At 46.7% G+C, this 19,081-nt stretch overlaps 1 protein-coding gene and 1 pseudogene across 1 annotated transcript in view; one reads left to right on the top strand and one right to left on the bottom strand.

The window, feature by feature from the left end:
• The window catches only part of LOC133367192 (myosin-6), a 51,126-nt gene extending 35,234 nt beyond the window's left edge, over positions 1 to 15,892 (bottom strand). The window contains exons 1-13 of the mRNA XM_061591113.1: positions 15,866 to 15,892; positions 14,282 to 14,313; positions 12,447 to 12,648; positions 10,516 to 10,659; positions 9,871 to 10,027; positions 7,515 to 7,542; positions 7,273 to 7,381; positions 5,799 to 5,891; positions 5,205 to 5,268; positions 3,556 to 3,654; positions 2,942 to 3,045; positions 2,128 to 2,266; positions 1,160 to 1,278 (exon numbers count right to left, since the gene is read on the bottom strand). Coding sequence (XP_061447097.1) covers positions 1,160 to 1,278; positions 2,128 to 2,266; positions 2,942 to 3,045; positions 3,556 to 3,654; positions 5,205 to 5,268; positions 5,799 to 5,891; positions 7,273 to 7,381; positions 7,515 to 7,542; positions 9,871 to 10,027; positions 10,516 to 10,659; positions 12,447 to 12,647 — 1,257 coding nt within the window. The 5' untranslated portion in view covers position 12,648; positions 14,282 to 14,313; positions 15,866 to 15,892. The remainder of the gene's footprint in view (positions 1 to 1,159; positions 1,279 to 2,127; positions 2,267 to 2,941; positions 3,046 to 3,555; positions 3,655 to 5,204; positions 5,269 to 5,798; positions 5,892 to 7,272; positions 7,382 to 7,514; positions 7,543 to 9,870; positions 10,028 to 10,515; positions 10,660 to 12,446; positions 12,649 to 14,281; positions 14,314 to 15,865) is intronic.
• Positions 15,893 to 16,473: 581 nt separating this feature from the next.
• On the top strand, positions 16,474 to 16,620 carry LOC133368117 (U1 spliceosomal RNA; annotated as a pseudogene).
• Positions 16,621 to 19,081: the final 2,461 nt, after the last annotated feature.

The following is a 19,081-nucleotide window of genomic DNA, read 5'->3' as shown; positions in this document are numbered from 1 at the left end:
CACATTTCATGCTTGCATTTGTAGCCCATTCCACGACTTTGATGCACAGTCTGACTGCGAGCAAGATTTGTCCCCGGCGTGGTAGATGATGACGACTCTGCACACACACACGGATCTATCAGCTGGTATTTGTTTGAGCCCTGTGATCAGTTTGTTCCATTTGTTTCAGCTGTTGAATGCAGAGCTGAGCAGATAGTCTGGGTGACAGGTGCGCCTTGAGCAGAGACTGGCGCCCCCCAAACCTAAAGCCCTAGGCGGTCAGCTAGGTCGCCTGCTCCTAAATCCAACTTGGCTCATTCCTGCTGAGCATTTGTGAAGGTTGTTTTTTTTAGAAGCAAGTTCCTGGCCTTTATTATGGCAACAACGATTCAATAACCTTGGGGCTAACACTGCATTTCTCTGCATGTTTACTCAGAAGTGAGTCCCATAACTTTTAGTGTGGCTTACTCTCTGGTAAGTGTGCACAGGGCTGCAACACAAAAGGAGTTTTGAACCACCAGCATCTGACCTACTCAATTGGAAAGTTAGGCTTGAGGAAGTATTCTTATGAGTTTAGAATCTGCTGGAGATCTCTCAGCTAGGGATGAGCAAATCTGTCTGTTTCCGTTTTTTCATTTTCCCACTTAAGTTCAGCAATCTGCATTTCCACATCAGCTTTTTCTCCTACTAGAACACATTTTTGTATGCTTTTATCACAAATATTTGCATTTTTATGCAATCTTTATCCTAGTATATGCATTTTTGTACACATTACTTGGCTGGAGCGAACTGCATTGCAAAATCCAGAAAAGTGTGAATTTCAAAGGATGAATGTGTTTCAGTTATTGTATAGTTTTGTAAAGTGCAAATTTGGTAGGTTCAGCTTTAAATGGAAACTGAATAAAATTTCTCCCCATCCTTAGTCTCGACTGATGCAACATCAGCATGAGCCACTACATCCTTTTCAAACCTGTACACTCTCCTTCCCCATAAGGGAATTAACCCTTTATTAATTGCATCACAGCCAGAAACTCAATGGGTGCAGCTTTCTCTACTAATGCAACTCCAGCTTAGGGAAAGCTCTGCCAGTTCAAAGTGTCTCCCTGTTGCACAATCTCTGCCAGAGAACTCCAGGGATTGCAGCCTGGACATGGTGCTACCTGCAAACAAACATCCTCACCTGTTGGACATTTTGTCCCTTGGTGACATATTCATTGCCAACCTTCACCCGAGGGTGGCAGAGTCCCTTGAGGAGGTCAGCCGAGTTCAGGCCCATCAGGTAGGCAGATTTATCCGCGTCTGTAAAGAAAGGGGAAAACAGGTCCCGTGGATGCCAGTGGTTGGATCCTACACTCTCTGCTCCTGTGATTTGTTTTTGATGATGATGACGGACTGCCTTCAAGTCAGTTCCGACTTAGGGTGACCCTATGAATAGGGTCTTCATGGTAAGCAGTATTCAGAAGTGCTTTACCATTGCCTTTCTCTGAGGTTGAGAGGCAGTGACTAGCCTAAGGTCACTCAGTGAGCTTCATGGCTGTGTGGGGATTCGAACCCTGGTCTCCCAGGTCGTAGTCCAACACTCTAACCACTACACCACACTGGCTCTCGTGACTTGTTTTTAGGGATGCGCAAATCTGCCAATTCTGGTTTGTCTTATTTTCCCAGTTTTAAGTTCAATTCTCCTCAATTCCACATCAATTTTCCATTTTTTTTAAAAAAAATCCTCATAGAAATTACTCCGCAAATTTCTCCTAAAATACACATATTTGTATGCAATTTTGCCTAATATAGAAATATTTCCAAAGCAATTTTGCCTAATATAATGCATTTTGTATCTTATTTTCACGAAAACATGCATCTTTTATCCACCTTTTCCCCTACCGTCTGCATTTTTATATGCTTCCCTTGGCTGGAGAACTACGTTGCTAAATTCAGAGACATGCAAGTTATGAAGGATAGCTGTTTTGGTTTGTGTATTGTTTTGCCAAGTCTGAATTACGTAGGCTCGCCTTTAAATGCAAGCGGAATCAACCTTCACCTCCACCCCTGCTGCTTTCCCCTTCTGTAGACCTCTTCCCCCTTCTATCCCGTGTTCTGCTTCATCCATCAGGTCTCTCCTGCTCTCCCCCCCTCCCCTCCTTTTCTCACCTTCAGTCCCGTCTGGCTCAGCTTGTTCTTCCCTCTGCTTCTGTTTGAATTTCATGTTGCCGTAGTGCATGATGGCGCCCGTCAGCTTGTACACCCCGACCTTCTCCTCCGGGGTGAAACCCAGAACATCAAAGGCGCTCTGTGTGTATATCATAAAGGAGGGAGAGCAAATGTCATGGAGGGCAGGCCTCAGATTGCCATCCTGAGCTTTTGACCTCACTGTGTTACCTGGATTGCCACTCCAGGAGCTGCCTGTAGGTGGCACTGTTACGACCCTATAATTACATGATAGCTCCACACACACACACACACACACACACCACACACACACACACACCAAGAGCTGATTGGACCATGATGGCCTTGGCTAGCTATAAATATTTCCAGGGCAGGCCTCTGGCCTTGTTTGAGCCACAGAAGTGCTGCTCTGCTTCCTATTCTGGATCAGAATAAAGGACTTTTAGTTCACCATACTCTTTTCAAAAGCGGCTGTTAAAATGATTTTGGGAAGCCCATATGTGGGGCATGAAGGACCTAGCCCACCCATAAATATGCCCCCCACTATAGCAACTGGTTCAGTGGTATACTGTCTTGGCACATAGAGGCTCCATTTTCCTATGTCTCTTAGCTGGGTTCACTGTCTCTGATGGATGCAGGCTGGATTCTCAAAGAGTCACTCGCTAGGGAGTAAGACCCATTGGACGCAGTGGGACTTCCTTCTGAGTAAATGTGCCCAAGATGGTGCCACCATTCACCGCATGGGGCATGGCTGACCTCTCCCCTCCTCTCCCCACACTTATCCAAAGTCACTTACATCCGTAGCCATCAGTTCCTCGGAATCATCGATGGAGGCTACAGTTACCTCTCCTTGGGAGACATAGCTATAGTCGTAGGGGTTGTTGGTAACCAGGAGCAAGTCTGTTTGGAGAAGAAATAGATGAATGAGGAGATGGTTAGTAAGCGGTGGGTGGTCAGGGGGTGACTCTCCTGAAACTCACCCAAAAGAAGGATCTGGAGACTGAGGACAGAAAGAAGCTGGCTTTCAGGCCTACCCCCCCCTTTTGCCTCTATGTTTCTAACATAGGGGCAGAGAACAGCTAGATCAGGGACCAGTAGAGAAGTACCTTGACCAGCTCCTTGAACGTTCAGACTAAAACCTGGAATGGATTCACTGCCCCACTGACATTGGAGCCACCGGCCTCCACTGTCAGGGACAGGTAACCCGTGCGGCCTTCCAGATGTTGTAGGGCTCCAACTCCCATCATCCCTTACTATTGGCCGTGTTGGCTGGAGCTGATGGGAGTTGGAGTTGTTTCCCATCCTGTGACTACATTCTTATACGGGGCACCTTCAGACCATCCGTATTTTGTGGGATGGATGCAAGGGCAGTGTCTACTCTCTCCCCTCGAGGAGGAAGAAAATACTCACCCAGAAGCTCTGGCTTCTTATTAGACAGGATCTGGTAGAAGATGTGGTAGTTTCTCTCAGATTTGAGCTGGAAAATAACCCGGGACTTTTCCAGGAGATCTATGACACAGAGAGGGAGAATTGGCAGATGGACTCTGCGAACTGCATACAATCTGCACATGTTTATCTATATGCATAGCTGCAGAGCTTGGAAAAGTTACTTTTTTTGAACTACAACTCCCATCAGGCCCAGCCAGCATGGCCACTGGATTGGGCTGATGGGAGTTGTAGTTCCAAAAAAGTAACTTTTCTAAGCAGCATAGCTGCACATTTAGATATAACTACTATAGTTTGTTGGCAATGTTTTTACCCCACCCTTTAGCCAAACATGCTCGCAGAGTGGCTTACAAAAATCAATTCTAAGAGAGCTCCTGCTCTCAGTCTCCAAATCTAAAGATACATAACACACAAGGAAAAAAGGAACGAGAGGGAAGAGGGAACAAGTTCAACCGTAAACAGAGATACATCTCATCATAGTAGGGAAGCCTGCAACCAGGTGATCGGTGTGCGTCCTCTGTTTGCTGTCTAGGTAGCAATTGCTGATGGGCACCTTTAAGCCCCCCCCCACATTTCTTAGGTTCTTTATCTTTCAACTGGATTTGCATTCGACAGCTCTTCAAACAGATGACAGTCCAGCGTGTAAAGTAGGATGTAGGACCGCTCTAGTAGAAGCCAAGCAACAGAAAGAAAGCAGCTTAGAACACAAAAGATATGTGGACTGCTGTGGGAGTAGGAGTTGATAAAACTCCCTTTCTTAACAGGAATTATGTATGGTTAGATAGGGAATTTGGAGGTACAGGCTAAGGGAGTGGGTCAGGAACCTTTTTGAGCCAGTGGGAACATTTGGCATTTTGAGAAAGCACCATAGGCACCAGTCACAAAAAGGCTGCCATCAGGGGTGTAGTCGTCCAGGGTCTTGGGAGGGGTCTTAGACCCCTTACTTTTTTGCGAGCAGGGTCCCAGCAGGGTCCCTATGTCTCCAGGAGCCTACAAGCCAGTCAGCATGAAAAGGTAGTGTGTTAGCCACTGAAAAGTGTCTTCTAACTTGCTTTCTTGTCCTTTCCTGCTGATTGGAGCCAATCAGAGTGAAAGGTGAGTCAGCCACTGAGAAGACTCTTTTCAATAGCTAATTCTTCCCGTTCATGCTTATTGGCTGCTAGGGACATCTGTTATTGTGGGAGAAGGCATCAACAAGGATATTCTCAACCCAGCAAGAAAAAAGGAGGGAGGGGTGTGGCTGTGATGATAATGAAGGGACCCTGCACTTCTGAATTTGCCACTACACTACTGGCTGCCATGGGCTGTGTGGCATAACACAAAATGGCTGCCATGTAGAAGAGGCAGAGCCAGGGCAAATGGGAACTGAGCAGGAAGAACAAACTCTCTCTTGTGCGCTGTGGATTTTTGAGGGGATATTTCCTGAGACCTTTTGAGGGCTCCACAGGAGGTGCTGACAGGACACTGGCACCTGAGGGCCGTGCATTGGCAATTCCTGGCTAATGAATGGTTAGAAAGACATGTAGGTAAGCAGAGACAGACAGAAGGACAGGTGGATATACAGACAGACACAGAGAGCAGACAGACAAACGTCTGTTCACAGCCTCACTTACAGGTTTCTATGTCGGCTGATGCCAACTTTCCCGTTGCACCAAAATGGATTCGGATGAATTTACCCTAGATAGAAACATAAGGGCATGAGAGAGTGCCGGACCCGGATTACCAAGACTTGGTTTCAAATCCTCCTCTCAGCTGTGAAGCTCACTGGATGACTCCCAGTAAGATGGAAGCTACCTCCAAGTTTTTGAGTTGGGTGTGAGTCTATAATGCCACCTTGAGCTCCTTCCAGGGAGAAAGCACGGCAGAAAAATATAGCAAGGACAATATTTAATTGCAATCTGAGAGAGATTGGGAAGGGTCGTGGTTCAGTGGTAGAGCCCACGCTTTGTGCGTGGAAGGTTCCGGGTTCAGTCCCAGGCATCTCCAAGTAAGGGGGCCTGAAACTCTGGAAAGCGGCTGCCAGTCAGTGTAGCCAGTACTGAGTTAAGATGGACTCAGAATTAGGCAGCTTCCTATGTACCCAAGGGCATAAGCTAAAATACTAGTCTGTGGCAAGTCGACCTTTTCTCCAGAGGCAGCCGCAAATTGAGGGGGCTTCTGTACGTCTCCCTAACCCTAGCCAGATTCCTGTCCTGAGGGACACTCACAAATCGGGATGAGTTGTCGTTCCGCACAGTCTTGGCGTTGCCGAAGGCCTCCAAGGCAGGGTTGGCCTGGATGATTTGATCTTCCAGCGTCCCCTGCGAGCGGAGTGAAAGGGTTAGAACAAATAAGGATTCTTTGGGGGGAACCCTATTAACGTGGTATAAGAGTACTTTCAACGTATAGTGTGGATGTGTGTGGAGGTTTTACTCTCTTTTGTCCGTTTATTTGGAGGCAGCATTCAGTCATGTGATCCCTCCTTCTGAAGCCTGAAGTAGTATGGTACAGACATACAGATTTACTGCCTCCGTGAGAACTGACCTTAGACTCTCTGAGAAAACTTGGCCCAATTTTACAGGGGGGTTTGGGTACACTGCATTTAAACAGCACAAGCATAGAAAGCAGGTTTTCAGTGAGCTGAGACCTGGCCAACAGCTTTCGTGTTGTTGTTTTTAAACCAGGTTTCTAGTCCTTAAGGCTGAAAAGATAGGCTAGAAAGTGTGAGGGAACTGAAATCAGTCCACTGAGCTGAGCCTAATGAAATCTCTGACACCAGTGAGCCATCTGTGCAGTTGTCACAAGCTGGATCTGCAATTTCCTTGAAAGGCCCTTTGCCCTTCCCATGTCTAGCAAAATTAACAGACTGAGCTGTCAATCACAGAATCTGCAGATTGAATCTTCTAGGTGGCCTTTGACAAGGCTCTTAGCTTCAGCAGACCTGCCCTCTCTGCAATATGGGAATATTTTTTCCGGATGCATTAATGATGCGCAATATGGAAAAATGCACTGTATGGAAACTATTTAATCTGCAGTACTTGTCGAAGCTAGCAAGCAGGGAGGACTCACAATGGGGCTGATAACTGTGGCCAACCTTGCAGACTTGCAAGGACTTTTGCAGTGATGCATGCAAATTGCCCTGTGCTACACATTTTGGAAAGTGCTTTGTTTGTCTGCTATGCATTTGGACACCTCTTTAAGCTGTCATAACCAAATTGTGCATTAGGGCTCCTGAGATCAAGGAGCAGATTTTTGTCCATGTTTGAAGGCGATTCATTGGATTTTGAATCAAGATGGCAGTCTGAACTTTTCAAAACTGCACTGATCCTTTGGTTTCTTAGAATTCCCAGGCAACGCCAGGCAGGAGGCCGCAAGTGCAAGGGATGGTTATTAGCAAAGGCAGAATAACATATGCCCAGTAGATTCAATTTTATCTCATTTATACAAGGTTATAAGACAAAACAAAAATTTGTAGGCAGCATTTGGGTGGCACCGGCCCAGAATCATAAGGCAGAACACAAACAACCTTGCCTTGATGCACTCAAATAATCTCTGACAGCCACCAAAGGGATGCCATTTTGTAGCATCTATGGAACAGCTGCTTCTAGGAAGAGGAGGAGGAAGAGAGGGTTGCTAAACTCTAAGCATGGGGGAGAAAAAGGTCTGTGCTTCACACAAAAAATATATATCATGGGTCAGAACCTTGTTGGAGTTTGTGGTATCTTTCTTGCGGTCTCCGATGGCAGCAATGCTGGCAAAGTACTGGATCACCCGTTTGGTGTTCACCGTCTTTCCTGCACCAGATTCTCCGCTGGAATTAGGAGAGAATACGATGGTCAGGCAGTAGGATGGACGGGAGCAGTGCAACTGCTTAACTACTTGGAAAATACTTTTGATTTAATTTTGACAGCATTGTAAATAGAAGAGTGTGTCGCAGTACTCACGTGATGAGGACAGACTGGTTTTCTCGGTCTGGAAAGAAACAGAGAATGTAAGAATGGCCATACTGGCTGAAACAAAGGTCAGCCTAACCCAGCGTTCTGTCTCTGGTGGGGAGTGGCCAGCCAGATGCCACCCACAGGTTCACATGCAAGTTAAGATGCTGAAAGGTATTCTCTGAGTTTTTCTCCAATGCTAGTCCTACACCAAGTAGACCCATTTATTATAATAATAATAATAATAGTTGTTGTTGTTAATTATTTAATAATAACAATAATAATAATAATAAATTTTATGTCCTGCCCTTCCTCCCAGTAGGAGCCCAGGGTGGCCACTTGCCCTAATGGACGAGCCACCGCTGCAGCCAATATAGACAGTGCCAGTAGGTCAGACTCGGTATAGAACAGCTACTTATATTCAGTGTGTCTACTTTGAGTAGGACCTAACATTGGATATAACCCTCCATTTTTTAATCCCAATATCTGGTGGCCAGATATAGAGTCCCTGAGAACGTGTAAGGTCCATTCCTCGATGCCATTGGTAAATAGCCTTAGGCCTATCCTAATTTTTTAAAAAATGTACAGTGCAATGCATTTGAGTTTATTTTGCTTTGCATTATGAAGAGAGGAGACCAGTCTTTCCTAACCTGGTGCCCTTCAGATGTTTTGGACTACAATTCCCATATTCCTTTACCACTGGCCATGATGGCTGGGCTGATGGGTGTTGGAGTGCACAGGGCCGGCTCCAGGCATGCCGGGGCTCTTGGGCATCAGCTTGCCCTGGGCCCCGGTGTGTGTGCGCATTTGCGCACGTGTGCCCCCCCACCTACCTGTCTCCTGTCTTTTACTATTGCCATTAACTAAGATGGCGGCCGCAGTTTCCCAAAGGGGATGAAGCCTCCACCGCCATGTTTGTTGATGGCATGCGTGCATGCTACGCACGCGCATCTCTGCCATCAGCTAAGATGGCAGCAGGGGCTTCAGTACTTTAGGGAAACTGTGGCCACCATCTTCATTAAGGGCAATACTAAAAGGCAGGAGACAGGTAAGTAGGGGGCGTGTGGGGCCTGCAGATCACCACAGATCATGGAAGGGGAGCGGAGGGGCCACTGAGGGCCCCCCTGTTACCCTGTAGCTCCAGGGGCCCTCGGGCCAGTGCCCCACCTGGCTGCCCTTTAGAACCGGCCCTGGGAGTGCAACAACATCTGGACAGCCACAGACTCTTCCAGCGATGGCTGGTGGCTCCATGTCAGTGGAATCTGCTCCAGGTTTTAGTCTGACCTTTCAAGGAGCTGCCCAAATTGCACATGCCATTGCCCTACTGACATGGAGTCACTAGCTGCCACTGGGTTGTGCATCCCTGCCATAGACATATACCACACCGTAGAAATAAAGGCACAATGTCAGCAGAGAGCAAAGGTACTATTGCTTATGTAGAATGAAATTGCCTGGATCAAAGGCATCCAGTGTGGTACTTGGCAGGTGCTGCTGGACTTGAACTCCCATCATCCCTGTCCACTGGCCATGCTGGCAGGGGCTGATGGGAGTTGGAGTCCAATAGCATATGGAAGGGAGAGGGAAGGGCAAATCTGTCTGTTTCGGTTTCTCTCCCTGTTTCATTTGTCCAGTCTTAAATTCAGTTCTCCACATTTCCACATCAGTTTGCAATTATAAAAAAAAAAAAAAGGAAATGGGCTGCCTTCAAGTCGATCCCAACTTATGGAGACCCTATGAACAGGGTTTTCATGGTAAGCAGTATTCAGAGGGGGTTTACCATTGCCTCCCTCTGAGTTTTAAAAAAGTCCTCACAAAAATTCATCAGCATTTTAGTGCAAACGTCTAATGTACCCATGTTTGTAAATTTCCCCTAATTTGCATTTTTTTAAAAAATAGAAAGTTGTCATGAAAGTTCACCAGCATTTTAGTGTGCATTTCTCGTCACATACACATGTTTATATGCAATTGTGCCTAATGCACACATATTTACAAAGCATTTTCCCCAAAGATAATGGATTTGTTATTGTTGTTTTCATGAATATTATGCACTTTTATGCACACCTTCACCCAGTATATGCATTTTTGTACAAATTACATGGCTGGAAAGCTGGATTGCAAAATTCAAAGGAGTGGGGATTTTGAAAGATGGCTGCGCTTCGGATCTCGTATGGTCTTGGAAAGTGTGAATTAGGTAGGTGTGCATTTAAATGTGAACTGAATTGAATTACTCCCTCATTCCTAGGAGGACATCATGTTGACCACTCCTGGCCTGGTCAATGTCATCAGGAAGGATCAGGTTACTCACTAGGGTTGTAGGAGAGACATGTTTACCCCCCGAAAAAAATAGCAAAGAAGGCCTTCGTACCCGTCAACATGTATTGGTAGGCATTGTCAGAGATAGAGAAGATGTGGGGAGGGGCTTCACTTCGCTTTTTGCCCCGGTAGGCAGCGACGACCTCAGCATTGTAGACTGGCAGCCATTTGTAGGGGTTAACGGTCACGCAGAAGAGGCCAGAATATGTCTGGAGTGGGGAGAGAAGAGGGGTCAAAAAGCTAAAAGAATTTATCCCAAAACTAGGTTAGAAGGAAGTATTAATTAGGCTGACACAACATTCTTTGGGACATCATGAACAGCAAGGAGTGTTGGATCTCCTCTTCCAGGAGCACCAGCTTGAATTCCCTGGGGGACAGGCTGGCTATAAATCTCATAAACGAAGGAAATAAAATTCTATGCAGAAAACATTTATTTCTGGCCTAGCAGATCAACAAAAAAAGCTGATTTGGCCTCTTAGTTGCCCTATATCTAGATGTGAAACTGGGGCTGGATCAGGACAATCTGGTTTTAGCTGCGAGGAAAGAAGCCCATTGCATTCCTGTTGTGAGAAAACCTTAGTTTTAGCCCCTTGTTTCAATGGGGTGGGATTGAAAGGGCTGGGGGTGGTGGCAGGTGAAGTCCAAAAGATCCGGAAGACACCAGGCTGGGGGAGGCACCTTTGGGCCGTGGGCTTACATAGATCATCCAGGCCGCGTAACGCTCCTTCAGGTTGTAGAGGACAGCCGGTTCATGCAGGAAGGTCAGCATAGCCATGTCCTCGATCTTGTCGAACTTGGGCGGGTTCTGTTGGTGGATGTCTGCCTCCTTCACTGTCACCGTCTGAGGGAGGGAGGGAGCGTTATGAATTTGTAGAAACCCCTATCTGGTTCCCACCAGTGACAAACTTTTCAAAACTCCCATCCACCAATTCCTGCTTGACCTTTAACCTCCTTCCCCTTTTGGATCCCGACACTGGCCCTTGACCTTTGACCTTTATGAGACACAATAGCCGTAGCTCCATGACCGCTTTCCTATCTGAACCTTGCCAGTCATGAGTCCCATGAGACCATCCTTCAACCACCAATGCTTCCTGTCCTCAAAAACACCAACCCTCTTCTCACCCCATTTGACCCCTGACCTTTCACAGTGACGCCCTTCCTCCCCTCGGATGCTCATTACATTAGCAGATGGGCCATAGCTCCTCGGTAGGGTAGAGCATCTGCTTTGCGCTCAGAAGGTCCCAGGTTCAACCCCTGGTGTCTCCAGGTAGAGCTGGGAAAATCTACCTATCCAAAGCCCTGGAGAGCAGCTGCCAGTCAGTGCAGACAATATTGAGCTAGATGGACCAAAGGTCTGACCAAGTATAAGGCAGCTTCCTATGGCTGCATACACACCATAAATTTATTTATTTATTATTTGATTTATATCCTGCCCTTCCTCCCAGCAGGAGCCCAGGGTGGCAAACAAAAGCACTAGGAACACTTTAAAACATCATAAAAACAGACTTTAAAATACATTAAAACAAAACATATTTAAAAACATTTTTTTAAAAAAGCTTTCAAGACTTTTTTTTAAAGGGTAAAGACATTGTTGTTGTTTTAAAAGTTTTAAAAACATATTAAAAATCAGTTCCAAAACAGAAGCAAACTGGGATAAGGTCTCAACTTAAAAAGCTTGTTGAAAGAGGAAGGTCTTCAATAGACGCCGAAAAGATAACAGAGATGGCGCCTGTCTAATAATTAAGGGGAGGGAATTCCACAGGGTAGGTGCACGTGACTTCCCCCAAAGAATCGTGGGAATTATAGATTTTCAGGGTGAGCGGAACTGTGGCTCTGTGAGGGGTGAACTACAGTTCCCAGGATTCTTTGGGGAAGTCAAGTGACACATGGTGTGCATGTAGCCATGTTCTCCATAGGATTGATAGAATCATAGAGGTGGAAGGGGCTTATAAGGCCATCGAGTCCAACCCTTGCTCAATGTAGGAATCCAAGTTAAAGCATTAGAATCATAGCAATCGGTTAATAATTCTTCCCATCACTCCACGCCCCGTGTCTCTCTTCTGCCAGGGTCTTCACCAGCTGGGGTATTTTAGGTAAAAGGAAGGGCAATATGCAGCCATTAAGCAACAAGGATGGGAAAGGGCCATAGCTCAAGGGCAGAGCATCTGCTTTGCGCGCAGAAGGTTCCAAGTTCAATTCCCAGCATCCCCAGGTACGGCTGAAATCCCCCCTGTCTGAACCCTGGGGAATTGCTGCCAGTCAGTGCAGACCACGCTGAACTAGATGGCTCAAGGGTCTGACATGTTTTAAGACCGCTTCCAATGCTTCTGTGAAGGCATTTCCAGATTTGCTTTCTGAGGGTCAGGATGTTTTTTTAAAGGAAGGACTGTAGCTCCGTGACAGAGCATCTGCCTTGCATGCAGAAGGTCCCAGCTTCAACCCCTGGCATCTCCAGGTAGGGCTGGAATGTCCTTGGCCTAAAACCTCGGAGAGCCACTGTCAATCAGCGCAGACAATACTGAGCTAGATGGACCAATGGTCTGACTCAATGTGTGAGCCCCGTTCTTTGCCCCACTCTGTCTTTGACCTTTAAACCCCCACTCTGCCGTCACCACCACTGCCACAGACCTTGCCACTCTCGGTTTGCACGGTGGCCGTGCCCCCCTCGCGGCTGACGATCTTGCCCTTGATGTACTCTTCTTTCTCATCGGACACGAAGCATTCCGTGCGGATGTCAAAGGTCCGGGTCTGCGCCTCGAGGCGCTCCTTGTCCGATTTGCGGAGATAAGGAGCCGCCGCCCCGAACTCCGCCATATGGGCATCGCTCATCCTGTACAACAGGAAGAAGGGAGGGGATCAGAGAAATGTTCCTGCGGCGGGAGACATACCACCATCCCTCCATGCTTTTATGCAATGTTGCCTGATATACCTATTTTTATAGAGCAGTTTCCCCGAATATAATGCTTTTTTGGTAAGTTATTTTCATGAATATATTCATTCTTACACATTACTCCAGTTCATGCCTTTTTGTACACATTACTATATTGCAAAAGTTGGAAAAGTGTGAATTCAAAGGATGGCTGCGTTGCAGTTCTTGTTTTGTTTCGGGAAGTGCGAATTAGAGAGGTTCATCTATACAGTAGGGCCCCACTCATACGGTGGGTTACATTCCAGACTCCCGCCTAAAAGCAAAACCCGCTGAAAAGTGGAACATTCAATAGAATGGTGCCCGGCGCCCTGAAAAACACCGTAAAAGTGGAACAAGCGCCGTATGGGTGGGGCATTACTCTAATTGAAAGCCGCCATATTAGCAGAACGCCGCAAAACGCGGGGCCCTGCTGTAACTGTGAAATGAATGGAATTTCATTCCTATCCCTACTCATGCCAAACAATGCCATTCTCACCAATTAGTCCACACTTGCAATCAAACCCCAAACCCTGAGGTGAGAAGGCTGTAGCGCAGTGGTAGACAGTGAAGACTGATGGCTCTGATATCTGTGGGACAGTGAATCTGCTCTGGGGTTTAGTCCAAACTTTCACGGAACTGTCCAAGGTGCATCTTGGACAGTTCCTTGAAAGTTTGGAGTAAAACCTGGAGCGGATTCACTACCCCACTGACATTGGAGCCACCAGTCTCCACTGGTGCCAGAGCATCTGCTTTGCATGCAGAAGGTCCCAGGTTCAATCCCCAATAGCATCGCCAGGTAGGGTCCCTGGCCTGAAACCCTGAAGACCTCCTGCCAGTCAGTGTAGCCAATATAGAGCCAGATGGAGGAAAGTTGTATGTCAGTATATGGCAGTTTCCTTTGTTCTTATCAGGGATGGAATAATCTGTCCATTTCGTTTATCTCTGTTTGTCATTTTTCCAGTCTTAAATTCAGTTCTCCAAATTCCTGCAGCAATTTGCTTTTAAAAAAAAAAAAAAGACCTCATGCAAATTCTTCAGTATTTTAGTGCAAATTTCTCCTAATAAACACATTTGTATGTAGTTTTGACTAATGGCACATATTTGCAAGCAGGTTGGCCTTTTATTATGTACGTGTTTGGTTTTATTTTTGTAAGCCGCCCTGAGTGCCCTATTATAGGGTAGAAGGGCGGGACAGAAATATTTTAAATAAATAAATAAATAATATAATGAATTTTTATTTTATTTTCACTAATATATTCATTCTTTCCCCTAATATAATGCATTTTTATAAAGATTTTTTGGTTTGAGAACTGCACCCCAAAATTCAGATAAGTGTGCATTTTGAAACATGGTTGTGTTTTGGTTCTCCCAATGTTTTGGAAAGTCCACATTTGATAGATTTGGCTTTAAATGTGGACTGAATCTAATTTCTTACCCATCCCTAGTTCCCATATATGGATATTTGATCTTACCCCCACCCACTCCAATTGCACCCAGATATATAGGGGCAGTCCTGGGGGTGAGTGGTGGAGAGGTTGAGAGAAGATCTTCTTACCTGTCAGAGCCTTGGAGGAGGAGAACTGGGGTCTGCGAAAAGAGAGAAAAGGAGTCGGGGAAGAGAGAGCATCAGCCTGGAGTAGCCTGGATTGGGCAGAATGCAGAACCCGGTTGCTGACATCTCCCTGAGTGGGTTGGAATAACCAGCTGGAGCAGCCTATCAGGGGGTGTGCAGTTGAGGACAGGCAGCTGCCTCTTCGGAAAATCCGGGCAGATGGATGGATGGATGGACGGACGGACGGACGGACGGACGGAAGGACGGATGGATGGATGGCATAGCCAGCTTAGGGGAAAATTAAAAGGCTTCTCCACCTCTCATTCATTCTTTCATCCAAGCAGCCTCTACATTTTTCTTTTCAAATATCTGCCAACTCCCCATCCATCCTTCAGCTTCCAACACCTTGTCTCTTCCCTGCTTCTTTACAGTCACCTTTTCACCCTCCATCTTCCAGCCCTGACGTCTCTAGTCCCCTCCCCATAAACCCCCAAGTGCATATAAGAAGCCTTAGTCCCTTACTCACTGATCTCTGCCCCCTCTTGTCCACCCCTCAGTTGCCTTCCACAAAAGGCTTCTGTTAAACCCTCTCATCATTGCTAAGACCAAATTACTCCTCTGCATGGACTCCCCATCACCAAGCATTAAGTTCAAGTTTGTAGTCCTTAATGGTTTTAGAGCTCTCTCTTCTCCATTATTCTCCTTCTCTGTGTACTACCAGTTTTTTGTCTTGTCCTTCAGTCAATGATTATCCTGTTGCAAAAATACACCCTCCCTCTCTGTTAACCCCTTTCCTTCTTGTAGGTTGTTGCTTCCTTCCTCAAAATCCCTTTCACCAGCAAAGCCTTCCTCATTCGGCTCACCCTCACAGACTAATCGATTTGTTTAAAGCGGTAAGTCTTCTTTGGGACTTCTGCCGCAGAGATCTGTTAAGCCCAGAAGCTTAACAGTTCTTATGACTCTGTCCCCACAACACATTTCTCCATCTCTGAGCTCTCCCTCGTCACACCTGCTGCACCCACCCACCAAAACAAGAAAGTGGCACACAGTGATGTCTGTACCTCACAGGTCTCTGTATGCTAGAGAGATCTCTCTCTCTTCCATGAAGACATAAATTGCTTAGATATCGTTATTAATTCAATTAAGCGGTATATAAATCTTGTTAAATCTCTATCCCCACTGGGACCAACTCATCTAGGGTCACATTCACACCATACAATTAAAGCACATGGCTTTCCCCAAAGAATCCTGGGAATTGTAGTTTACCCCTCAAAGAGTTACAATCCCCAGCACCCTTAATAAACTACCATTCCCAGGGTTCTTTGGGGGAAGCCACATGCTTTAAATGTATGGTGTGAATGTGATCTAGGGAGAAATAAAAAAAATGCCATCTCAGCCCTCTTACTCTGGATCCAGCTAAAAAGGAAACATTTGCAGTGGCCTAAGGCTGAAAAACATTTGTCTTTCTCCAGATCATTACATCCCAAAGCCCATCTCTTTCCCTCCCACACACTGAGACCCCAGATGAATTCTTCCTTCTAGTCCCCTCTCACCCCAACAGCCACCCCAAGACCAGAAATCTCTTACGCCAGGACAGGAAGGTAGCTCAGTCTGGAGTCTGAACAAGATCTGACCCTTTGACAACCCCCCTCCCTTTATATCCTTCTGTCCAAAATAGCATCATCTCTTCCCCACCCCAGTCTTTCGCCCCCCCTTCCCGCAGGCCCATCGCAGCTGTGAGTGACATGATGACAAGGAATGGAAGAGTTGGCTCCGTGGAGGACCAGCCTGACCATGAATGGCGCTCATCTTCACCCCTTCAACTGTCTTTCCCCCCCCTTTCCCCAACCCCTTGATTCCCAGAGGAGGGAGGCACATTCCAAAGGGGGGGCACACTTAGAGGATGCTGGTGGTGGCAGATAAGCAAGAGGGAACTGAGCTGCAACGACAGCCATGCGATGTGTGTCTGTTTGGGGAGGAGAGTCGCTAGGCTGAGGAAGAAGGATAAATGGAGTGATAAGAAGACGACTTTTGGAATGGAGAGGAGAGGAGAGGAAGGACAATCCCTGTTTCCTAAGTGGGCCTGGAGGCATAAAGCGCATGACACAAAACCACATTTTTGGACATACAACGTGCTTAGTTTAAGATATATCTTTGTGAAGATTAGGACTGATGCATTATTCTGATCACTTCTGATACTTACCTGGCAGGGGAGACACCTTGATCATGAAGGAGGTTTTCCCAGTGTGAGGTTCATCCATTGCACTGCGGGTGTGCTGACCCCTGCGATTTCCCCAAATGCGGGAAACTCTGATCACTAATGTGAGCTGACGTTCCTTTATTTTTTATTCTTTTTGCAATAAAATAATAAAAAACAAAAAAATTCTTTTTATCAGAAAGGCATAACTCGAAGGGGACAATCACCTGGTCATGGAGGTGTATGGTATGGGGTACCCTAAAAGGTAATTTTGGGGTGCAGGGAAGGCATATAATGTTCAGTTCCATATTCTAACCGCTCATCCAGCTTTGAATCAAACAGGGAACTGAGAAACCAAATGCACAGTCATAAGGTAGGAGATGCTTGGCTCAGCAATACTACATATGAGAAGGATCTTGGGATTGTTGTTGATCACAAGCTGAATATGAGCAAACAGTGTGATGTGGCTGCAAATGCCATTTTAGGCTGCATTAACAGAAGTATTGTTTCCAAATTGCGTGAAGTATTGGTTCCCCTCTATTCGGCATTGGTTTGGCTTCATCTTGAGAACTGTGTCCAGTTCTGGACACCACACTTTCAGAAAGATGCAGACAAACTGTAACAGGTTCAGAGGAGAGCAATGAGGATGATCAGGGGACTGGAAACAAAGCCCTATGAGGAGAGACTGAAAGAACTGGGCATGTTTAGCCTGGAGAAGACTGAGGGGAGACATGATAGCACTGTTCAAGTACTTGAAAGGTTGCCATACAGAGGAGGGCAAGGATCTCTTCTCTAACCTTCCAGAGTGCAGGAGACGGAATAATGGGCTCAAGTTGCAGAAGGCCAGATTTCAACTGAACAAAAACTTCCTAACTGTTAGAGCCATACAACAATGGAACCAATTACCTAGGAAGGTGGTGGGCTCTCCAACACTGGAGGCCTTCAAGAGGCAGCTGGACAGCCACCTGTCAGGGATGCTTTAACTTGGATTCCTGCATGGAGCAGGGGGTTGGACTTGATGACCTTATGAGACCCTTCCAACTCTACTATTCTACAAATCAAATTTATCCCTAATCTTTAAGTGTAGCACTTACAAGAGCTTTGAACCAAAGGGCTTCTCTACTTCTACTCTTACCTGCTCCTCCATGCCACTTCTCAAATGAGCACTCTCAAATAAAAGCTTGAATGTAGACACAACCTCTACTTTGGGTTTGCTTGGTGCTCCTGAACAAGGACCACGTGCTAACTGGTAGCTACTGAAGTAAGAGAAGGAGAGGAGCTCAAGGGAGCAGATGTTTACTTAGAACAGGAGCGGGAAAGCTTTTTCAACCCGAGGGCCACATTCCCTTGTAAGCAACTTTCTGGGGGCCAAATGCCAGTGAAAGGAGTGACCAAAGGCAAAACTGGGTGGAGCAAGGGATGTGAAACATAGCTTTGTACAATAGCAGTGATGGCTGTTGGCTCCGTGTCATTGGGGCAGTGGAATCTGCTCCGGGTTTTAGTCTAAATTTTCATGGAGCTGTCCAAAGTGCTTCACCATGGACAGCTCCTTGAAGGCTTGGGCTAAAACCCGGAACAGATTCCACTGCCCCAATGACAAGGAGCTACCAGTCGCCACTGTATAGCAGGCTACATTCCAGCCATGCAAAAAGTCAGAGGTTTCCACCCAGACCTGTCCATCCTCCATCGACTCATTTCAGCCAGGCAGAAGCACTCAAAGAGGGCATGGAAGAGGGGGAGTGAGAGACTGTGCAGCCTGGAGAGACTGGTCTTGCCTGGGGAGATTGCTGAGGGTCCAACAGAGAGGCTGCAAGAGCCACATTCAGTCCCCACCCCTGAGGTCCCCTCCACTAGCTTAGAGCAAACATCGTATTCTCTCTGGAAAGGCCGGCCCCCAACACATTCTGTCACACCCAGTTGTGACCAAGAGCCACAATGCAGCAGCAGAGAAGGGACTAAACCCACCCGAAAGGTGTCACGAAATGGACCCCTACGGCTGCTATTGACCTCTTGCAAATAGGCAAGTATTGTCCTGTGGGTCCATTAATGTACAAAGCTGCCGTACATGAGTCAGACCATCTAGCCCAGTCTTGTCAACTCTGACTGGCAAAGGCACCGTGGCCCCTCCAGATGTTGTTGAAGTACAGTTCCCATCATCCCCTGGCAGTTGGCATCATCATCATCATCATCATCCTGCCATTCCTCCAATCTGGGCTTCTGGAGGGCCACTGATTCCTCACCCCTGCTCTAAGGCTCCAGGCAGAGAGTCTTTCCCAACCATGCCACTAGCCAAGATCCTTTTAACTGGAGATGTTGGGGATAAAACCTGGGACTTCCTGCCTGCCAAGCAAGTGCTCCGCTATGGAGCCATGGCCTCTCCAGTCAGGCTGCCGCTGTATTGATTTCAGTACCGTCTGCTCTGACAGGCAGCAGCTCTCCGCAATCTCAGTCTGGAGTATTCCTCAGTCTGTTAATGGGAGATTTAACAGTAATATGTATCTTGTGCCATCAGTGCACAGGCTGTATTGTACTTTACAGTGTATCATAGAACAGGCCCCTGCCCCAAGGAATTTTACGATCCAGGACATGTGCTCTACATTCAAAGC

This window comes from Rhineura floridana, chromosome 11, assembly GCF_030035675.1.
Source record: "Rhineura floridana isolate rRhiFlo1 chromosome 11, rRhiFlo1.hap2, whole genome shotgun sequence".
Taxonomy (NCBI): domain Eukaryota; kingdom Metazoa; phylum Chordata; class Lepidosauria; order Squamata; family Rhineuridae; genus Rhineura; species Rhineura floridana.
The sequence above is the reverse complement of the archived record's forward strand: the minus strand, read 5'-3'. Positions and strand labels throughout refer to the sequence as shown.